The sequence below is a fragment of the Panicum virgatum genome, chromosome 4K (assembly GCF_016808335.1).
Source record: "Panicum virgatum strain AP13 chromosome 4K, P.virgatum_v5, whole genome shotgun sequence".
Classification (NCBI taxonomy): Eukaryota; Viridiplantae; Streptophyta; class Magnoliopsida; order Poales; family Poaceae; genus Panicum; species Panicum virgatum.
In genome coordinates, this window is record NC_053139.1 from 14,784,610 (window position 1) to 14,807,515 (window position 22,906).

The window sequence follows — 22,906 nt, forward strand, 5'->3', positions numbered from 1 at the left end:
TAGCGCTGGAATACTAGGGCAGATGATCGAGGAGGGAGGAGGGAGGAGGGCGTGCTGCGTGCCAACTCCGCCCGCCAGTTTGGGATGAAGCCCCCGGCAACGTGCGGCGCGACTCCACTAGCGGTGGCCAGAAGGTTACGGCGGAGCCCATGTTAACTTTTTTTTTTTAGTTTTCATTTTTTTTGTTTTTGAAAAAAATAAACGTGTGTGGTAAGGTAAATAGATAATCATAGTGTGGCTTCGAGAATATATCCAAAAAAGGAGTTCAAATCTAAAAAATGAAAAAAAAAGTAAAGGAAAAGGAAGAGAAAATAAAAAGGGAAAAGAAAAGGAGAAAGAAAAAGTAGAAAAAGCATAAAAAAAGAAAAAAGAAAAAAAGGGAAAGTCAATTTAGACATTTCACCACTCAATCCACCAGAGAAGCCATAGCTCATTTTTCTATGTGTTAGATTTGGTTTTCACAAAATATTATTGATTAAGAATTCATTAGAATCTACTCTTTTAATCCCGCAGCAACGCGCGGGGTTATCACCTAGTATCTTATAAAAAAGCTCCCCACTACAACTCATTAATTGCTATTTCTCTTGACATGCAAGCCATCCACGTGACTTTTTTTGTTTCAGCCGTTCGATCTTAGATACAAACTACATCCTCACTATCCGTTATGGAATACCAACCATCTTGCGTGCAACCTACTAAGTAGCATTAATTGCTATAAAGACATGCCATACAGAAATCCACTATATGAGACGCCACGTCACCATCCACTAAGATCATTTATTTATTTCTAACATCAATTTTCTATGACTAATAGCATCCATGCATGCAACTTATTAGTCTTTGCAAGTAGCACGCTATAAAATTTCTACACGGAAGATCAATCACTTAAGAGCCGTTCTCAACAAAATAAACAAATTTTGATATATAATATCATTAGCAAATGAATGTTGTCATACAATCATCTCAGTATTTCTATTTTCAAACTTTAACTTTTGTTTAAAAAAATTCCCGCAGCAACGCGCGGAATATCACCTAGTTTAGATTACGATTATGTGCAGAATACTTAAGTGAAATATTTCTCACGAGAAGTGAAATGTTTGTTGCATAAAAAAATCTGGTTCCTTTAGCAGCCGTAGGATAGGTAATATGGATGGCATAAGTCATGGATGACTTTCCTTCGTGAAGTCAGACAATCCGCCGCAAACTAAAAAAAAGGAGGTGACTGTTTGAACAACTAAAATATGTCTGATCTCATGGTAAAGAAAGTAACAAACTAGGCCGATACACACCTATTTTTTTCCATCTCAAATATGCAGACGCAGATTTCCTTTTTTCAAGCGATCTGATGTTTCCTTCAACCAATTCCAACACAATCTAATGAGGGAGGTGGAAGGTTACCAAATTAGAATGTCCTTGCAATCTGATTTAATAGGAAGAGATTTTTTTTAGGGATATTTAATAGGAAGAGATGGGACTGCAGATTAGTGTACCTCGTTTTGGATCAAGAGAGAACAAGCATGGGCACCTGACTATGGCCGCCTCGCGCCCTAGAGAGAGAGAGAGAGAGACTATGGCCGCCTCGCGAGACGCTATCGCACCAAAAACGTGAGCCACCGCGCAAAAAGGAGAGCATTCGCTCTAAAAAAACGAGCGGCCGCAGCACTTCCGATCCCGCAGGCCGTGCTTGTGTTGGGCCGAGGCCCAGTGTGTGGAAGGATTGGGCAGGTGGGAGTTGATCATCGTCAGATCGAGAGTTTTTTACTTATATACCTTTAAAAAACTTCGCGCGAGGGTATACAAGTATGAGTGAATTTTTAGGGGCATAAAGATAACCACCAATTTTCTTGAGGGCATATAGGTAAAAGACTCAGATCGAGAAGGGATGGTGTAGATGCGGTGACTGCCGAGTGCAGTCATCGTGGGTGACTGGCTGACTGCAGATGATCTAAATCTCCCATTTAGATCACGACCTAAAACTTCAACCCTTTGTAACTCAAAAAAAAAAACTTCAACCCTTTTATTTGGATGCTAATTAGAATCAATATGAGCTAATTACTGAGGTAATAGCACAAATAAGGGCCAATTGATACTTCCTCATTCTAAACTATTAGCCGTTTTGGCAAATTTAAATACATAATTTTTACTACATATCTAGACATAATATTTATCTAGACTTGTTAAAATGACCGACAAGTGGACAAGTTGGAACGTAGGGAGTAGATAAGAGTCCATTAGCCCTAATTAGCTCATGTTTGGTCTAACAAAACTAGAGCTAAAATTTAGCCCCTCTATAAAGCTCATCCAAACGGGGCCTATTAGTCTACCCGTCTCTAGCAAGTAAATGGCTTGAGTTGGGCGCCAACAAACAAATCAAGCGTTCAAAAAGAAAAACACAACACGAATCAACCATTATAGCAGCGATCGAGAGCTGTTTGATCATGAAGGGATGCAGTCACAAATCAGAAACAGCATCTGAGCTCCAGATACTACATGCCAAAACTGTCAAAAGTTTGGCTACAATTCACTGGAGTATTTTGCACTTGAAAACCACTGCAGAATAGTGACCATCATGTGGTCATTCGTTAATTTTCACATAAATTTAAGCACTATTACCACTTCGACTCAGCTGTAGGAGAATTCGCTGTAGGACAATGACCATTCTGCGTTTCATTTTCTGTTTTGTCGACCTTCCGTATAATAACTAATACAACCAAATGGCCTCAGTTGACTGATTGGTGCAACGGTGCTGAACCCTTCCTCAACACAATATGAGCGCCAAGGTAGAAGGGAAGTATTTTACACACACACCTGCCATTTTACTGACAGCCAGGAAATGTTCTACTGAATCACTGGCAACCCAGAAGACCAGCACTCAAGCGCATATAGTGAAATCTATAAATTGTTTTACTTCTGCTTTGACATTCCAGCACAATTCTTCTGGGACTGTTTCCCCGTCGTCCTTGGGTCAACTGTGCTTCTTTCAAGAGGTCATCCAGGCATCTAGCCAGACAGCAGAGAACTTCAAAATTTCTGCATTGGGAGTGTTCAATACTTCAATATCACATTATCAGGCATGTGTCTAAGATAAAAAGATTTTGCAAGTGAATTAATGCATGGCCTTGAAAAAAAAAGGACATCAAATCTTTAGTGCACAAGGATTGCCTTTGTTCAACTGGCGACAAAGCAACCACCACTAAATGGAGAGAAAGCTGTGGTTTCCGAAGATGCCTCAAGTTAAACTGCTCTTCAGAATATTGCAAATAATTGGTGGATAATGATATCCCAGAATGCCTGGTTGCAAATGTTTCAGTTCACTTGGTCAAATGATGAAGGAAATGATTTTTGTAAGTATAAAACACTGAAATAAAATGAATGAAAAAATTGAGAGAAGAGAAAAAATAAGTGCAAGACGATGTATCAGGACACAGGACTACTGCTAAACCCCTACATCGAAAAATAAATGGCATTTGAAGACATGTATTGCATACTGGATTATTTGGCCAGAACTAAATCATAATGCGGACTGGTGCTAATCATAGATGTTCCATTTTCTTACATTGATATATATATATACAGCTGGTAATCCCTAAAGATGCATCCGACTGAGGAAATCTGATAGCCTGTAAGACAAACATGAAGGTGAGAACGGGTGAGTTAAGGGCAAAGAAACTTGATAGAGAACACATACCTGATATTTTTTGCAATTACTGTACTTCCATCATCAGCATCAAGATGCCGCAGTACGACCTCTTCCAAGCGTCCATCCCTATAGGCATGCTGCAAAACATGCAGGCTACAAGAGTGAGTTCAATGTTGAATGAAAATTAAAAGCCTTTAATGTGCAGGTAACATCTAAAGTTTACCATAACACATTACCCAGGTGAGTCAAACAGGGAAATAATAAATAAGAATTCAAGTTTCCTGCACCTTAAGAATAGTTTCCAATAGCCGGCTATAGCCTCTGGTATATGAGACTATAGCAGATTGAGGAGAGTGCAGCTATTTGTTCCCACGTGCAACTTAGCAGCTATTAGTGGCTATGGCTCCATTTAGCCAGATATTAGCCTTTTCAGGAGGCCAAATGCTAAATGCCTAAATGTCTTATCCGGTGATTTAAAACTTAAAAATAGCTATCCAGAAAATCTATCAGTGAGCACACACTATATTGCGACTGAACAAGACTCAAGAATTGTATCATACAAATGAATCTTTATCCGCTAACTAATTTTCACCACTCCATGTAAGAGAACTTTTTTAACCTGAACCATTTTTAAGACTAACATCATGGAGAAGTATCATGACGCAAAAGTCATATAACTCAAATATCTCACAGAAACAATGATGATGATGATGAACAGATAAATTAAGCCACAATTTGCCACACTGTTGCCAGATCCATCCACTGATATACTCCCTCCATTTTCGTTTACATGTCGTATTAGGTTTGTTGTAAGTCAAACTTGACTAACTTGATCAAGTCTACAGAAAAATATAGCAACAACTATACTGTCCAACATATGCATTATCAACATATATTTCATAGTGAATTCAATGAAACAAATTGGGTAATGTAAATGTTATTGTTTCTTTCTATAAATTTGGTCAAGTTTGCTAAGTTTGACTTAGGACAAACCTAATACGACATGTAAATAAAAAGAGAGGGAGTAATACAATATATGTATATTGAAAAACCTTTCTTAAAGCAGCTATACTATATGTAATGCATTTTATTTGGACAAGTCATTGTGATTTCAGCCACTCCTAAAAATGCTGTAGAGGTGACTAAATTCATCTGAACCAATGCATACCAGTATACCACTAGAAACGAAAATTGAAAGACTCAGCTAGTTGAAGGACTTCGACGATAATCTGAGCTCAGTACTACTTAAATCACAAAATATTAAAACTGTTCAGAAATCGAAGTGAACATGAACGTTGGGAACCAGTTCCAGATAGAGTTATAATCATTACTAGATCAGGTACCACACATAGGTTGCAATGAATCTGTCTGGTAGGCTGGTACTGGGCTCTAAAACACCTTCCTGAGAGCAATTCCAGTGCTTCACCCCCCTTGAAGTGGCTCCCACATTCCACCCAGAAAAAAAACAACCAAAAAGTGCATCGAAAATTCAACCAAAAAATGGATGCATAGATGATGCAATGATCTATGTTCATGCAAAATTTGGGGTTGCACAAATTTTGTGCAAGGAAGGGAAAAAAAAGACAAATCGGCATATGAATAGGTGCAGGCTATGGATCCATATGAATAGTACACCCAACCCAATTGATATGCCCATTTTATCTTTTTTGTTTCTCCTTGCACGGAATTTTGTTCAATCCCAAATTTTGCATGAACATAGATCCTTGCATCATCTATGCATCAACTTTTTTTGTTGAATTTTTTATGTACTTTTGTGTGTTTTCGATGGAGTACGAGAGCATCTCAAGGGGTTGAAGCACTAAAATTTCCCTTGTCCTATCCGGATAGCCAAAAAGAAATTTGGTTTATAGATCTCAGAGTACATCAGCTGCATTCACATATTCATAGCATGTAAAAGATCCTTTACCCTGTAGAAACAACTTGTACCGAAGGGGCATGAGCCAGTCCCAAAATCGAAGTACTTGCAATCTATAGACCTGCAACATTATATTCTACATTAGATACTAAGAAATTAGATAAGTAATAAGATGAACTAGTATTCACCATAAATTGCTTCTCGTGAAACATGTGTTTGATGACATCTTCTAGTATGTTACTAATATCACTCACTCAACTGAGTTAAGGTGTGAATGCTTGAAATATTCAAAACATTCTAATTTTGATTTTAATATACAACACAAATAAAATTAGGGGCGTTTCACAAAATTAACTACATATGGGAAACATAAATCTTACTTGAGCTTGGATTTGTAGCTTTCAATGATCTCCTCCTTCTCTTCCTTGGAGAAGTACCAAAGAACACTTGGAATGACATAGTACGAAAGTTTGCGACATATTGGACATGCCCTTAGTGCTGAATTCACATCCATACCAGATGCAGGAGAATTGCTACGCCAATTTCTAATGCATGCAATACAGAAAGGATGATCACATTCAGATAACAGTCCAAACTTTCTTTCAGCAGCAGTAGGCTTTGATAGCACATGGTCCAAACAGACACTGCATTCTATCTCTTGGCTGCGTTTCAGAGCTTCAAGGCGTTTGTGGTTTTTCTCACATAACTTGATATGCTCCTCCCTCTCATCAGGACGATAAGGATGCAAGCACATTTTTCCACAGGTACTGCAAAGATCTCCATGCATTTGAGGGCACCCTTCCCCATAAGGACAATTGCCAGCAGCAGCAAAAGAACAAATAGGAAGATCAGCATGTTTCAATGATGTCTGGTTTTGCAAAGTTTGGTTAGAGGACCAGTCAATTCCATCCTCTGAAACAACATGTTGAAAATCATTTCTCCATGCAGGCTTACTGGCAGAATGTGCTGGCACATCCACAGATATCTGATTTCTTTGAGTGCTTGAATCTGTTTGGTGTCCCGCGCGAGGAGGATGACCGAAACTTGAAAGTTGACGAGAAGTAGATGCAAGTCTTGCAGTACTTGACGATGGTGATGGTGATGGCAGAGGCACTGTAGGGTTACGAGAAACTTTGACATGGTCATATCTGCAACGGCTACCATATGAGCATGCACCTTTCTGGTAGAATGTGCAAACCTGAGTAGGAAACTATCACAGTAAAAAACACCAACAGATGTGCACAGTAACTCCAAATTTAAGACTAAAATGCATGTAATAATTATCAATACATTACATTATTCGCTTGATCTTTCCAGTCATGGGAGAACTCACAATACTCTCCTTTCAAGCAAGCTCCATGCATGAAGAACTTGCAAAGAACCCTGGAACAGTGAGCAAATTATCAAAAATATTGGTTTCATCTCTGGCAGAATAATTTTACTGAGACCAGTGTCAAAATACTGTTTATCATCAAGTAATTAAAATAAAAATGTAAGTCTATCAAAGATTCTGTTATGTGCGTGGTGGGATTGAGAGGATTGTGGAGGAAGAAGGGACGGCTGCTGCCGCGCTACAGTACCCGCAGTGCTACAGTTCCCGCGGGTACTGTTCACGAGATGGCAGCTGCGAGGGTGAGGGAGCGGCGGCTAGGGTTGGGGGCGCTGGGAACGCCGGCCGCGGGGCTTTGCCCACGGCCGGCAAGAGGGAAGGGAGTTCCTTCTAATCTCTTGCTTGATTAAATTGATACATCTCCTCTCCTTATATAGAGATGTTTATTTGACCCCTAAGCAAGCGACTAATTAACCCTAATGGGCTAAGGCCCAATAGGCCCTTGACTCCTCTAACAGATTCATACTTAAAAAATTTGAGAAAATAATCTGTCTGTATCAAGGATTCATACTTAGACAATTTGAGCAATCTGAAGGAATGTACAGATGTGTTTGGTTCACACCCTGACTAGCCTTACCAACACTAGGTCATGTCTTTGAAATTTGGCTACCATTTGGACAACTACAATGTTTGCCACATCTATTCTTTTCTTGCCAACTCGTGCACAGATTTGAGGGTGCAAAACAATTTCGACCAAAATTGTGTTACATTTGCTAGTGGAGTTGAAACATTATGTAAATTCATAACTGCCCTTGGACCTCAAAACAATACAAATTAGATTTACCAAAACAGTCCTAAATCGAACACCTTCAATTTCCCAATTCCAGTCATGCACCAGTTTTGGTCATGACCGAATACTGAGAAGGTGAAATATTCTATATTTTCCTCTAGCCACTGGCGGAGCTGTACGTTGGCAAAAGTGGGCCGTGGCCCCCCCTTGGCCCAACAAAGTCACATAGATATAGGCCCATCTCGTGTGCTCCCAGGCTGGTGCACGCAGTGCCAGGCGACGGCCGCCGCATTGCCGCGCGCCTCGTCGGCACCTCAGTCCTTGCCCCTGCCGCCCCGCCCGCCAGTCTCTCTGCCGCTCGCCGGCCTCCGCAGCCAGCCACGAGATCAATCGGACTCCTGCTACCGCAATCCCTACGGTTAGGCAAAAGTTAGGCAAAATGGCCCCCCCTACGGTTCATTTCCAGCTCCGCCACTGCCTCTAGCACCTCATTTACCTACGATTCTTTTCTATGGATAACAGTAATAAATTTTTACAAGCTAGATACAGAGTATCAATGCATGGCACAGGATTAAATTATTATCAAAGCAAAAATGTCCAACTTATACAAACATAATGTTGGTTCCAACATAATTTTGTTTTTACTGCTATTTCTCGTGCTAACTGCTGTAAGAAGATTTTTAGAAAATGAGCACTTCCATTGTTTCATCAGATACATAAACAATTGCAAAATTGTTTTGTTTAGAATACATCCATACTAACCAAATTCTCAGTTATCATTGGGAGACCAACATACCTCACCCCCACGTGTCGCTTGTCAATTATAGAACCAAACAAACAACATGTGCACCATGATTAATGTAAAGCGGTGTATGGAACTATCAGCGCCCAAAATCAACATCTGTGCTTGATTCACAAACAAAAAAAATGATCGCATCGAAAGCTAAAACAAAGACAGAGGTGTCTTTCTTTCCCATTAAGGCAATCATCAGCGCAGAAAGCCCAGACCAATGGGCGCAGGGGCGGACCCAGCATAGAACATGCGTGTACACATGTACACCAGATTATTCTTGCGAACGAAATCGAAGTTAGTAGGTAATATATTGTAACTGGATTCAGATCCGAATGCAAACAGTTTTGTTAGGGTTTGGGGTGCTCCGTCTCGCACAGCAGAAGGAAAGAGAAGGGGCGCACAAGCATACCTGGAGGATGCGCTCATCGCCGGCAAAGGGCAGGGAGAAGACAGGACGAATGGCGCCGCCGCTCGCCCAGTCGTCGCCGCCGGGGAAGGAAGAGCAAGGGAGGAGAGAGTCCGAGAGAAGGGAAAAGCTTTAAGAAACAGAGGGAGCCAGGGAGGAGATGAACATGACTACATGAGGCCCTGAGCGGGAGCCGGGAGGGATGAGCCGGCTCGAGCGAGCCTGCCACCTAAAGCTGGACGATCCCGAGCCGAGGTTGATCTACTGTTTGGAGGGAGTATTTTCATGGGAAAATTAAATAAATAGATTTCTTAGGAAAGCTTTCTGGTTTAGCTGTTTAGAACGGAGGAAAACTGATTTTCGTCCCTAAGGAAAGGCTTTTGTTCCTTCGCAAAAGATAGGGAAAAAAGCATCCCACAGAATCTAAAGGAAAATTTCCTACAGCATTTCATCAAGATGGCTCTATGTTGGGGACACCATCTTCGGTCTGGACGCCGAAAGTACGCGAAGACCAAGCGACACGTGCGTTGAAGCTAATTACGAGCGAAGAATATGATGGTCTTCGGCTGACCCTCGGACTAGATGCCGAAGACACGCGAAGACAAAGCGGCACGCGTGCTGAAACGAAGGACGAGCGAAGAATATGAAGACCTTCGATCGTTTGGCCGAAGATGTCGTGAGGACGCACCAGTGAGGTGCTCGTGCTGACCGGCGAAGGAAGGAAAGTCTTCGGAGAGTACGACGAGGTTGATTGTCGCGGAGAAGACCGCGTGAGGCAACAGGGCCTATCTGAGCTGTAATCCACTCACTCACGACTGTAATAGAGAAAGTCTTCGGGAATATGACCGTTGTAAAGGCTTAGAGTAGTATTTACACTTGGAAGGCGAAATGCCGCCTATAAACACTCCTGGAATGTACATTGATAGGACACATTGAATAGTGAGAGAAAACTTTCTACTCGATTTGTGTGCATTTTCTCACTGTTGTAGTGTTCGCCCGTTCCGTAGACACTCTCCACCAACACCCTACTTGAGAGTAGGTCTAGCTATATTACTGTTATTCATGATTTATTGCCGATAAATCTGTGCATTGAGTTTGCAGTCTCGTCAATTTAAATAGTAATAACACGTGTGGGAGCTTTAGAAACAAGAATAATTAGAAGGGGATGAGAAGGGATGTGATTATTGTGGGAGAAAGAAAGGAAGAAACAAGGCGGAGATTTGAGAAAGGAATATATAAGGATTTATTCTCATGTCTTAGCATGCAAACCTAGTTTAATTAGAGTGAATTGCTGGAATCTTGTTTCATTAGCATTTGCGAAGATTTCATATTTTTCTATGACCCAAACCACCTACTGTGTTTTGAAATTCTATACTTTTCCAAGTTGTACTCCACATGATTCTGCATTTTCCCTGTTCCTATGTTTTGCATTCCTACATTCCAAACAGACCCTTAACTTTTATGAAGACCATGACAGAATGACTTCACGATAGCAATATTTATTATAGATAAGGAGACCCACGTATAAGGCTAGTTTCAATACAAATTTTATGTCATTAAATGTTATGCCACATCAACAAATTTGTTGCATGGCAAGATGACTTGTTTAGACTCTTTGATTAAGCTTAACTTAGCTTGTCCTTACATCTCATACTATTGTGTGCATAGTTGATAAAAATATTTATACTAAAATTGTATAAAAGAAGATAAAATCTTGAGAGCCATTTTATAGAAACATTATGTATTGTTTGAATCCTATAAAACATTGATGGTTCCATGGACCTTTAGAACTGAAGAATAGCCTCTTCAAATTGGAACCTTATGAAGCCACTGATGGAACAATGGAGTTCACAAAACTTTGAAAAAAAATAAATATAAAGATCAACAAGTTCTTCATTTTTGTAATCTTCTGCATCTAGGAATTGGCATAGTTGTTTCTAGAGTTGCTAGTGGCTTACTCGTAAGGACTCCCGATCAAGGTTCGATTGGCCATCGAGCTTTAGTTGAATTTGGCATTGCTTCGTATTTTTTGCGCATGTGATTAATGAGGAAATTGAGCATGCTATGCTACAACTGCCTGGATTCTATCCTTTTATAGTGTATGCATGCGAACCATTGAATTTTAATCAAACCCACACTACTCATTCTAGTTTGCACATTATTCATACATTCCATTCAAATTCCTTCGTTCTCCTAGTCTCATGTTTCGAAATGGCCAAGAAACTTTGTTGGTCTTAATCTACCTATCATAGTGGACATTATGCCTTACGGACAAACCTCCAAAGGTCGTTCTAGACTCCAATTGGAATTATTAGATGCTTATGAACATTAAACATTACACAATAATCAACAGACCCAATTACAAAATTTACATGCTATAATTCTGAATTTCTGATGATACATGTTGAGAATCAATGCAACACAGGCATATGACAAGGTCAACTCATGTACATTCCCATAAACCGCCTAATTGATGATGCCTAAAATCAAACATGTGAGGATCAGTCAGCCTATACACATATCGTTACAGCACTTCATCAGTCTATACTATCAGCTATACAATCTACAGTAGAATACAAGAATATACAGAGCCTATAAGCTGAACATCTACGAAGCAGAACCTTTCATTTGCTCAATTTCCAATGCATGCTCTGCCACCATGATACATGAATCCATCTCCAATCTTGTCGCTTCGCTGTTTTCTCTTAGTGTAGGTGCTCTCGGCAAGGATAGTATATCAGGGCTGCATTGTATGTCAGGCTGGATTCCTACTTGATCGATTTCATGCAACGCTGGAGAGAGATACTTCGCAACCGTGATAAACAGAGCAGAGCCATCATCCAACTCAGTGACACTCTGCGCAATAGTACACGATTGTGAAGCATACCAAATTCAAGCATTTTACAATAAAAAATTGAGCATAAGTGTATTGTGAAGTTGGGCTTGCCTGAATTTTTCCTTTACCAAAGGTTCTGTGGCCCACCAGAATAGCTCGCCCATTGTCATGTAATGCTCCTGCCAAGATTTCACTTGCACTTGCACTTCCTTAATTAACCTATGAACAAAGACCAGGTCAAGTAAATCAGAGCATCTTCACAAAAAAAAAGTAAATCAGAGCAAATACTTCCACCTATTTAACAAATGGAAGTCATCACAGAAACAAATGCAGTCTAACATTCCAGTATGGAATGAAAAATATCTGTACTGTTGTGTTTCGTCCTTGAGAAAAAATAACGATGTCAAACAACTCACAGAAAGTCCACGGGCAAACAGATTATGATTTTGGAAAAATGTAAACAACATAAGTTACTATATCTCATCTTGAACCAAAAATCATATTTTAATTTCTAGGTCCGATTTTATTAAAAAAGATTCAAGGATAATTTTGCCAAGAGAGAGAAATAGGCTTGGTACAGTGATGTTTTAATAAGAAACCCAGAGCAATTAAAGAATGTGAACTGTAAGATCACCCTTCCAAAGGTTAACTAATTAAATCCATGGTTAGCATGGCAGTGTATTGGTTCTTCTTGGCAAAATCTGCTGATGTAGAACAGAAAAGAAAAACAGTCCAAGGTGCAGTGAATGTAGAACTCACAAGCACTACAAGAGGGTCATGTGTTAATGAATGCCCTTGGACCATATTTATTGGTAGCACATTTCCCTCGCGATCAATAGTGTTGACGAGAGTTTCATCTCCATCCAACCAAATTTGAGCCACATCGAGACCAGCTTTTACTAATCCACCCTATTGAAAACAGCAAGATTAATATAAGAAAAATTTAACTGTTGAACTTCTGAAGAGCAATTGTGATGAAAATAGACTGACTGGGTTACTCCGCAGGTCTAGAATATATGACTCGACGCCCTCATCCTCCATCCTTTTCACGGCATTTTCCATTTCAGCTGCAGCAGTCTGATTTAAAAAGAAAAGGGCATCATATGAATGGTCTAAAAATGTCATACAGGAAGCATTTGAGGATATAACTGAAAAACAAAAGAAGAACATATTAGGTTTACAATAAAACAAGTTCAGAGGTTTTCCAAACTCCTTTTTATCGTTGAACAATAGTATTTACCTGAGAAAAGGCAGCTAGTCTAACATATCCAGTCTTGCACTCATGGCCATCGTCCGACCTATGAGAGATAATTGTAGTTGATAGAGGTGAAAGGTTGATGATTTCACGAGACAGCTGGACCTTTGGAAAGAAAAGGTAGCAGAAGGGATTAGGAAACACCCAATCAGTACAAACAACAACATAGCCTTTTTTCCCAAAAGTTGGGGTAGGCTAGAGATGAAACCTGAAAGAAATAAGTTCAAGGTTCAGGCATATTGATAGCTAGTCTCCAAGCGCTCCTATCCAAAGCTATCTCTTTAGAGATATTCCAATCCTTAAGGTTTCTTTTAACCGGCTCATCCCACGTCAGTTTAGGTCTACCTCTACCCCTCTTTACATTATCGACCCGCTCAAGAACCCCATTACGCACCGGCGCCTCAGGAGGTCTTCGTTGGACATGTCTAAACCATCTCAGCCGATGCTGGGTAAGTTTCTCCTCAATTGGTGGCACCCCGATCCTATCCCGAATAACTTCGTTCCGGACTCTATCCCTCCTTGTGTGCCCGCAAAACCACTGCAACATCCGCATCTCTGCTACACTCAGTTGTTGGACATGTCGCCTTTTTGTAGGCCAACATTCAGCACCGTATAACATCGCCGGACGAATTGTTGTCCTATAGAATTTGCCTTTTAGCTTTTGTGGCACCCTCTTGTCACAAAGGATGCCAGAAGCTTGCCGCCATTTCAACCAGCCAGCTGAAATTCTATGCCTAACATCTTCATCAATGTCGCCATCCTTTTGTAGCACCGATCCTAAATTCTGGACCACCACTTGCCCATCTAGACTAACGTCTCCCCTCTCATGCCTAGTCGCGCTGAAATCGCACATCATGTACTCGGTCTTGGTCCTATTAAGTCTGAACCCTTTCGACTCTAACGTGCGTCTCCACAGCTCTAACTTCCTATTAACTCCCGCCCTACTCTCGTCAACTAGCACCACATCATCAGCAAAGAGCATACACCAAGGGATCTCACCTTGTATATCCCTTGTGACCTCATCCATCACTAAAGCAAATAAATAAGGGCTCAATGTTGACCCCTGGTATAGGCCTATGTTAATAGAAAAGTCAGTGGTGTTGCCATCACATGTCCGGACAAACGTCGTCGCATCCTTATACATATCTTTAATGAGGGTAATGTACTTAGTTGAGACTTTGTACTTCTCCAAGGCCCACCACATGACATTTCTCGGTACTTTGCCATATGCCTTCTCAAGGTCAATGAAGACCATGTGCAAGCCCTTCTTCTGCTCCCTATATCTCTTCATCAATTGTCGTATTAAGAAAATCGCCTCCATGGTTGACTTTCCAAGCATGAACCCAAATTGGTTTTGGGTCACACTTGTCACTCTTCTTAGGCGATGCTCGATAACCCTCTCTCAAAGTTTCATCGTATGGCTCATCAGCTTAATCCCACGGTAGTTAGTACAACTTTGAACATCGCTCTTGTTTTTGAAGACAGGTACTAATATACTTCTCCATTCTTCCGGCATCTTGTTTGACCGAAAAATGAAATTAAAAAGCTTAGTTAACCATACTATTACTCTATCTCCTAGACATCTCCACACCTCAATGGGGATATCATCAGAGCCCATCGCTTTACCTCCCTTCATTCTCTTCAAAACCTCCCCGATCTCTACCTCCTGAATTCTCCTCACAAAACATCTGTTGGTATCGTCAAAAGAGTCATCTAACTCAAGGGTATGGCCCTCACTCTCCCCATTAAATAACTTATCGAAGTACTCTTTCCATCTATCCATGATCTCCTCATCCTTCACTAGCAGTCGATCTGTCCCATCCTTAATGCATTTGATTTGGTTGATGTCCCTTGTCTTCCGCTCGCGGATCCTAGCCATCCTATAAATGTCCTTCTCCCCTTCTTTCGTGCCTAGCCGCTGATATAGATCATCATACGCCTTACCCTTTGCTACACTCACAGCTCGCTTTGCAACCCTCTTCGCTAATTTATAGCCCTCGATGTTGGCTGCACTCTTGTCAAGGTGGAGGCGCTTGAAACACTCATTCTTCTCCTTAATAGCCCTTTGCACCTCGTCGTTCCACCACCAGGTGTCTTTCCCCTCCTGTTTACCTCCCCTACTCACGCCAAACACCTCTGAGGCCACCTTCCGAACACATGTTGCCATCTTTAGCCACATGTCATCTGCGTCTTCTCCTTCTTCCCAAGCCCCCTCACCTAGCATCATTTCCTTAAACGGTTGTGCCGCTTCTCCTCTAAGCTTCCACCACTTTGTTCTCGCAATCTTGGCATGTTTGTCCCGGTGGACACGTACCCGAAGACGAAAGTCCGCCACCACAAGCTTGTGTTGAGGGACAACACACTCCCCAGGTATCACCTTACAATCTAAGCAATCACGTCTATCCTCCCTCCTAGCAAGGATAAAGTCGATCTGGCTCTAGTGTTGTCCACTACGAAACGTCACAAGATGGGATTCCCTCTTCTTAAACACGGTATTCGCTATCAACAAGTCGTAGGCTAACGCGAAGTTCAACACATCCTCCCCCTCTTGACTCCTGCTACCATACCCAAAACCCCCGTGCACTCATTCGAACCCTACATTAGTCGCATCCACATGGCCGTTGAGATCTCCTCCTATGAAGAGTTTCTCGCTGGTAGGCACGGTACTAACCATGCTATCTAGATCTTCACAGAACTGCATCTTGGTGCTCTCACTAAGGCCTACCTGAGGGGCATAGGCACTGATCACATTCAAAACTGAATCTCCAACTACCAACCGGATTAGGATAATCCGGTCGCCTTGACTTCTAACCTCTACGACTCCATCCTTAATGCTCCTATCAATCAAGATGCCTACACTATTCCTACCCGGAGTTGCTCCCGTGTACCAAAGCTTGAAGCCAATATCCTCAACCTCCTTCGCCTTCTGGCCCTTCCATTTAGTCTCCTAAACACATAGAATATTTACATGCCTCCTAATTACTGCATCAATTAGCTCTCGCAACTTACCCGTTAGGGACCCTACGTTCCAGCTACCTATACGAATCCTAGTTGGCTCGGCTAGCTTCCTTACCCTTCGCACCCGTCGAGGGAAGTGCGAAGACCCTTGCTCATTTTTCACTACACCCGGGCGTAGATGTAGCGCGCCATTCAAGTGCCAATCGGTCTTAGTAGGAAAATAGTTCTCTTGTGGCCAATGCAATTTCAACAGATTTGCAAATGACTTTGGTTAGCTCCATAGGCACAATGCACATCTCTGATAGAATTGAAGTAGATCACACATTTCAAAACACACACGTAAAAATCTGCTTAGGCTTTTAAGTTGTTCAGACAGTAAGTTAGGCATTACCTCTTTTTGCCTACTCCTGCCACCCCTATCATTTTCAGTTCCCTGGAGACACGATTATGCATCAGTCAGAAAACAAATACACTAAGACATGGAAAGAAGCTTCCACGCCTAACTTGACAAGTGCATAAAAGGAATATGGGAGATGATGAAAGAAGCCCAGCATGTTAGAGAGTTTAGGTGAGAATACACTATTTTACAGTGCTAGATCAAAATAATGGGCATTCTATTATTAGTATTTAAAGTATGCTTTATACCCAGAAAAGAGAATTAATGAAAAGTAAGAATAATTAAAAAAATGAAGATCAAGATAAGGAAATACATCTAATAGTTTCACTTTCACTGTTGTTCCTACACGGCCTCTAAGCCTCTGAGCTGCAGCCTCTCCATCCAATCCAGAAACACTCTTCCCTACAGAATCAGGAAATATCACCATCAATTTTAAACCTCCTGAGCATGAAGCCTAGTTTTATAACAACTTGGTTGCACAATGGCAGGGAAAGAATAGATAATGCATAGTCGATATAGCATCAATCTCAAATTTGGCTCTTAATTGTATCAAGCGATCCATATCAAAAAATTAGTAACAATTTATGTCATCTGTGACAGTTGTTAACCAACAAAAGTATCTTGACAATAAAGCTAATTATCTATCATTCCATCACCTGTAATGATTTCTCATCTGTGTTAGAATTTAGATAAAGGACAATTTTTCTGACCTCTTGCATCATCCAATGCATAGGGTCATGGAATGATTTCTCTTTTCTCATAGTATTAAGATCATCCAATGCATACGGTCATGTAATGAATTCTCTTTTCTCATAGTATTAAGGTTCATTCTTTTACACTCGTCATAATTCAATGCTGACAAAAAGATAATGCTTAAGTCAAAATAAATGTTTCATGGATATGTACTATAACACATACCAACACTACAACTATAAGCATGCCAATTGCCAAAGAAAAACTGTATTTATACATAGTAATGAAGCGTGCCTTTATGTAATCACTAGAACAGATTAACAGTAGAAAAACTCAAAAAAGTAAACTACCATCTATCTCAACTAGCTCATCACCTTCATGTATGCCTGCTCGATCTGCTGGCCCTCCCTGAATGCAGTCCATAACAAGCTGAAACAGATCTGGGATTTAGAAATTGGAATACTACCTTATTATGTTCTCTTTATAAGAGGATGAACAAACAAAGACAAACTTACCAAGCGTCCAGAGCTTGGCTCCCTGTTTATGAACACCCCAACCCCTTGCACATTTCCATCGCTTCCTATCCTGAAACTCTGATACTCCTACATATGAACAACCAGGCAACGAGTTGGCACAACTCACATCAGGTTTGTGCAGGTCAGATAGTCGCTGTTGTTGACATTTGACAGTTTCATTCCATGCATACCATCGGACTGATGATTCTTGTAAATGGGTCGCCAAGCGTGGAAAGCATCCCACTGATTTTACTGTAGGCCGCGTCAGCCGATTCCAGTGGAAACATTTCTACCATGGTTTGCTGCAGTTTCTGATCCCAATCTACACAGTCAGCAAAATAAGTACACTGAAAATAACTCGTCTTACTTCTTTTGTCTCCAAACAGTGATTTCCAAGAACTATTCATTCTGCCTTTTCATTGTTCGTAATGCAGACTCGGCATAATTACTGTGCCAACCAAGCACTTGCAATTTCACTTCACTTCTACGAAAAGTATCAATTAAAAACCACTCAAGCAGCACCATTTCTCAAAATTGGGGGTATACCTTGATGGTTGAAGGTGGGATCAACGAAGGTCTCACGGATCAGACCCCACGCCTCCACCAGCGTCCTCTGCACCCGGTTCACCTGTCAACAACCCAAACAAACGAAATCACCATAAAAAATCCCTTCTTTCCTGGAAAAACTCTCAGCCGCCGCCGTCCATCGGCACTGGAGGAACTCGGGAGCCCGACCCACCTCGCGCGCCTTTGCGACGGGGAACGCGACGGTGAGCGACTCGGCCCGAGCCGGCGGCGTCGGCGGCAGCAGCGTGGGCACGTCACCGGCGAACCCGGTCAGCGACACCACGGCCGCGGCAGCGAGCCCCGCCGCCGCCTGCCCCACTGCCCGGCAGCCGTGCCCCGTCCCAGAAGCGCCCCGGAGTGCCGCCGGCGCCGGCGGCGGAGGGTGCTCTCGCCTCGCCGTCGACCGCACCCGGAGCCTCGCCCTCCCCGCAAGAACGGCCGGCCGCGGCGGGGCCTTCCGGACCCGGCCGGGCAGCGGGCGCGGGGCGAGTGTGGCGGCGAGGGAGCACTCCACCGCCATTTCCATGGACGCGACGCGACGACGCCGGCGGCAACGACTGGGCGAGCTAGCTCCTCTCGGCCGGGAGCGCGCGGGATGCAGCTGTACAAGTGGACACCGGCCGGAGACGGCCACGGGAATCTCTCTGGCTGTGCCGTCCTCGGCTGAAGTGGCAGCGGCCGGGCTGGTGGACGGGAAGAGATCCGTGTGGAGGGATTTCCCGGCGCGTCCACGTCGCGGGCTCAGGCTCGCACACGTATCTCCCGGGCGGCGGGTCCGGCGTTTGGGTGGTGGTGCGCGCGACAGATTCTGTTTGCCACTCTCCTGATCGCTGCTGGTGGTCCACCCGAACTGATGGATCAGGAATATTGCTGCGTGAAAAAAGTGCATGTGAATCTCGAAAAATTCCGTGAGAACTTTTTTTAAGCATACTTTCTTCCGTTTCAAAATAAATATAATTCTAAGACTGAGCACACAAACTAATATTATGCGTAAAATTATCAAAATACCTTTTGTCTTTTGTGATGAATGGATAAGATGTTAGTTGTCTTTTATAAGAATATTTTGAAAATTGCCTTGTTTTTTGTGGTAGTTTGATCAAAGTTAGTATTCTTTTAGGACAAATTTTGAACTCTATATTTGCATTTATTTTGAAACAGAGGGCTCTGAATGGTAATCGTTATGCACATTGAGATGATTTCGAAAACTATTTGTTTTTGTTTCAATCAGCTTTGTGCTTGTTAGCACATCGAAAATATATTTCATCTGGTGGTGTGGTGGCGCGCGTGTTCATCAAAGAGTTTTGATTATGTTTTTCAACGGGGAAAATAAAAAACAGTTAACATTTGATAAAAACGTTTTGAGAACAATTTGGGAGAAAAAGAAGCAAAATGCACCATATGTTCATAAACCATTCACGCATTCACATATAAGTCTGTGTACTTTCAAAAGTGATAAACGAGGTCCTTCAACTTTTCAAATACTAGTTAGCTCTAAGTTCACTTGATATCCAATCATAAACCTAGTCTCAACTTGGAATAACAACTCTAAATTTTAGTTGAAGGATACACTTACTTTGAGAGTTCGTGGACCTATATGAGGATGATGTCATAGTTTAGGGACCTACAGTACATTCACATTCACTTGAGAGAAACTTTTTTGAATTTTTTATATGTGAATTTTTTATATATAAAAGACTAAAACTCTAGCAAACAAAACTATGAAGGAAAGTTAGGAAGAAAATGTTTTGAGCAAAATAAGTTCCAAAAATGGAGAAAAAATTTTCAAATTAGAATTTTAATAAAATATTTGCGGCCATGTTTAGTTCTCAAAAAAATTTCTATAGTAATCATCACATCGAATGTTCGGACATATGCATGGAGCATTAAATGCAGTTGGAAAAAATAACAAATTACACGGTTTAGCTGTAAATGGCGAGACAAATTTTTTAAGACTAATTAGTCCATGATTGGATATTAATTATCAAATAACAATGAAAGTGCTACAGTACCAAAATCAAAAAAAAATCGCAAACTAAACAAGGCCCAATCACAAGCTCTCGGTGATCGACTCCATCCTCACATGATGCAAATTCGTTATCTACAGTCATAGACATCGAGATGTGAAGGCAGCAGAGGGGCTATGGAGGGCACGGTAGAGGTTCCTCAGCAAAAACAGATTCACAAGTATGTTTTTTTTTCTTTGGAGACAGCTACCAAACTGAAAAGGTACAAAATTCAAACAAGATTTCAAGCCTATGCCAAAATTGATCTACCCTAAAAGGAGAATGAGAACTTTTAAAGTAACATAAGTTAAGAACAAGAGCTAAATACACGGCTAGCATATAAATTTCGTTGGAGGGTGCACTTAGATATATCATCTCTTTTAGTTGATCATGAAAATCAAATGCATGCCGAGCTTCACCTATAACAATAGTTATGTCGTTCTTCTTCTTCTAGTTGTCTTCGAGCATCTCCAACAGATCCTCATTCCTAATTCTTTACTTAGAGTTAGATATAAGAGTTGGTAAAAACACGCTCTAGTAGATCCTCTTTACTTTTTCATTTTTCCAATACTTATTAGGATAAACCAATAATGTATCCTCTTCAAACCAATAAATCTAGTAGTTGAATTGGATGAGATTATTTAAAAAAACTGCAAAAGCAACTCCTCCAATATACCTATGGAAAAAATATTGGAACACAACAATTACTTAATTATTGGGAAAGATTTATTCGGAAACTCATGGAGATCCTCTGGTTCACTGCAAAGCTCTGCTCGAAGAGAGGAAATTAGTATGCTAAGAACAGGCCGATCACTATAGCAGCAGCGGTTTTCAGTTTCAATTACCGTGGTGATGGCGGACCAAACCAAGTGACCAGCTGCTGCATCGGCAAGAAGTTCGGCTCCGGTGGTTCCTACACACGGAAATTCAGGGAAACACAGACGCAGTAGTAAAATGAAGAGAGAATGAGAGATGACGACAAGTTGCGTCTTGGTCATCATGGATATCATCGGGTTCCTGTTCATTGACAGCAGCAGGCTGGTTGGGGAAATTGGCACCTTGAGCATTGACATTTGCCTCATTTTCCTGAATTGGAAGTGGTTGGGGGTGTGGATTACCACCAAAGACATCGATGTCTGGGGCTGCACCATTATGTTCATTTTTCCAGTTGGGTTCTTGCACATTGGGGCCAAGAACAACTGGAGGGTGCTCTGGATGGGCCTCACCGTCGAAAGGAACAGGATCCTCCTCAGCAGGAAAGGCATCTGGGAAATTTCCATTCAGAATGTATACAGGTACTGCCCAAGAACGCCCTACACCACCTAACATGGTTCCCCTTGAAACAATCAAGCTCCTCGGCACTCTATTTGGACTCAGTAGCAGAACTTGCACTAAAATTCTTGATTTATTTTCATCTCTGTACCATTCCAACAGTCGACCATAGGGAGCCACTGCAGCCCTTATGAAGAGATCTTTCTGAAAATCTAAGGGGAAAGCCAAGAACATCAACCAGCAAACTCTAGCGTAATTGCAGGATCTAGCATTGAAACCCTCGTCATGCTTAACCACTGTAACCACATGATTTTGACCTAGATGCAACGGGGAATCTCTGACCAGTTGATCTCTTTGAGCCACAGTTCTCAGTCTAATCAGACCCAAACCGAGAGGGGAAAGATGGGAGCAATAACACGAACTCTGTGCTCTTGTTCCAAAAAGTTACACACCACGTTGAGCGTGGGTCTGAGTGCACCAACCTCCTGTGGCATCGGGTTGATGGAGACGATCGCATAATCTTCATGCTCTCTTGTTGGTTCCCCTCCAAGCGCCATCCGCCCCCTGGCCGGGCGATGCCAGCCATGTTCAACAGCTAAACCGGCAACCAGGAAGGCTTGGGGGTTAACAGGGAAGTTTGCCATGGCTTCGTCTGTTGAGGGTTCGGCGGTGGGTGTGGCGGCGGTGGATGCAGATGTGGGGTTTTCTTGACGACGAACTCGAGATGGTTTGGGGATTTTTCTGTGGCACAGTTTGCGGAGACAAAGGGACCAGGGGGTCGGCGCGATAATCAAGGCCCTGTGAAAAAGGGAAATCTTTCTCCACATTTTCTTCCAAAGGATTAACTTCCATAGGGACTTTGGGCCTCCACTGGATTTTGGGTTCTGTGGATGTCAAACGGGCTTTGGGAACCCATTTCCAGATGGCAAAAGTCTATTTTACCTCCTCCAACTATCACCAAAGTTTGGTTTTCCTCCTACAACTATAAAACCGGGTATTTCACCTCCCTCAACTTTTCAAACCGTCCATTTTACCTCCCTCGAGCGGTTTTGAAGGCTGTTTGCTACAGTAACCGTAGTTTTGTCTTTTTCTTTTTTAAAAAAAATTCAGTTGAATCTTTGAAAAATCATAGTAAATCAAAAAAAATCATAAAATAGAAAATCCAATTTTGTTGAACTCCACATGAGTAGATATACGCAGTGAATATATTATATGGTATACTTTAGTACAATTTTTTTACTGTAACTTTAGATATATACTTTTCTGTAATTAATTTATAGCTACAGTTTTCGTCGTCCCATTATGGTGAAATTTTTATGGTGGGCTAATCATTATATGATGGAGCTATAGTAAAAATTTTATGATTATTAGATCATGTATGACTGAGTTATAGATTTATCTATAGATTCGTCTAGATTTTTCTATAGATTTATCTAGTTTATATAGATAAATCTATAGATCAGTCAAACATGATCTAATAATCATAAAATTTTTAATACAGCTCAATCATATAATGATTAGCTCACCATAAAAATTTCACCATAATGGGACGACGAAAACTGTAGCTATAAATTA

The 22,906-nt window shown here is 41.5% G+C and overlaps 2 protein-coding genes and 1 pseudogene across 4 annotated transcripts; all 3 read right to left on the minus strand.

The window, feature by feature from the left end:
- Positions 1 to 2,529: 2,529 nt before the first annotated feature.
- On the minus strand, positions 2,530 to 8,974 carry LOC120703270 (E3 ubiquitin-protein ligase makorin-like). Of its 2 annotated transcripts, XR_005686856.1 has the most exons (8): positions 8,839 to 8,974; positions 6,812 to 6,899; positions 5,897 to 6,714; positions 5,568 to 5,637; positions 3,689 to 3,777; positions 3,557 to 3,620; positions 3,163 to 3,291; positions 2,533 to 3,030 (listed from the first exon to the last, which is right to left on the minus strand). XR_005686856.1 is itself a non-coding variant. In XM_039987299.1 (7 exons), exons 1-6 carry the CDS (start codon positions 8,853 to 8,855, stop codon positions 3,587 to 3,589), a joined length of 1,116 nt encoding a protein of 371 aa, XP_039843233.1. In that variant the 5' UTR covers positions 8,856 to 8,970; the 3' UTR covers positions 2,530 to 3,030; positions 3,557 to 3,586. The 2 variants fall into 2 exon arrangements, 1 of the variants encoding a protein (XP_039843233.1); XM_039987299.1 differs by lacking the exon at positions 3,163 to 3,291 and having other exon boundaries at positions 2,530 to 3,030; positions 8,839 to 8,970.
- Positions 8,975 to 11,187: 2,213 nt separating this feature from the next.
- Positions 11,188 to 21,932, minus strand: LOC120703271 (annotated as a pseudogene). Its single transcript, XR_005686857.1, has 13 exons — positions 20,905 to 21,932; positions 18,229 to 18,926; positions 18,036 to 18,117; positions 17,681 to 17,811; positions 17,490 to 17,576; positions 17,325 to 17,403; positions 16,595 to 16,683; positions 16,276 to 16,317; positions 12,912 to 13,031; positions 12,662 to 12,748; positions 12,431 to 12,580; positions 11,783 to 11,890; positions 11,188 to 11,691 (listed from the first exon to the last, which is right to left on the minus strand). The product of XR_005686857.1 is annotated as a carboxyl-terminal-processing peptidase 3, chloroplastic-like (transcript).
- Positions 20,741 to 22,178, minus strand: LOC120703272. Its single transcript, XM_039987300.1, has 2 exons — positions 21,932 to 22,178; positions 20,741 to 21,752 (listed from the first exon to the last, which is right to left on the minus strand). The coding sequence occupies exons 1-2, from the start codon at positions 22,156 to 22,158 to the stop codon at positions 20,987 to 20,989; spliced, it is 993 nt and encodes a 330-aa protein (XP_039843234.1). The 5' UTR covers positions 22,159 to 22,178; the 3' UTR covers positions 20,741 to 20,986.
- Between the last annotated feature and the right edge of the window lie 728 nt (positions 22,179 to 22,906).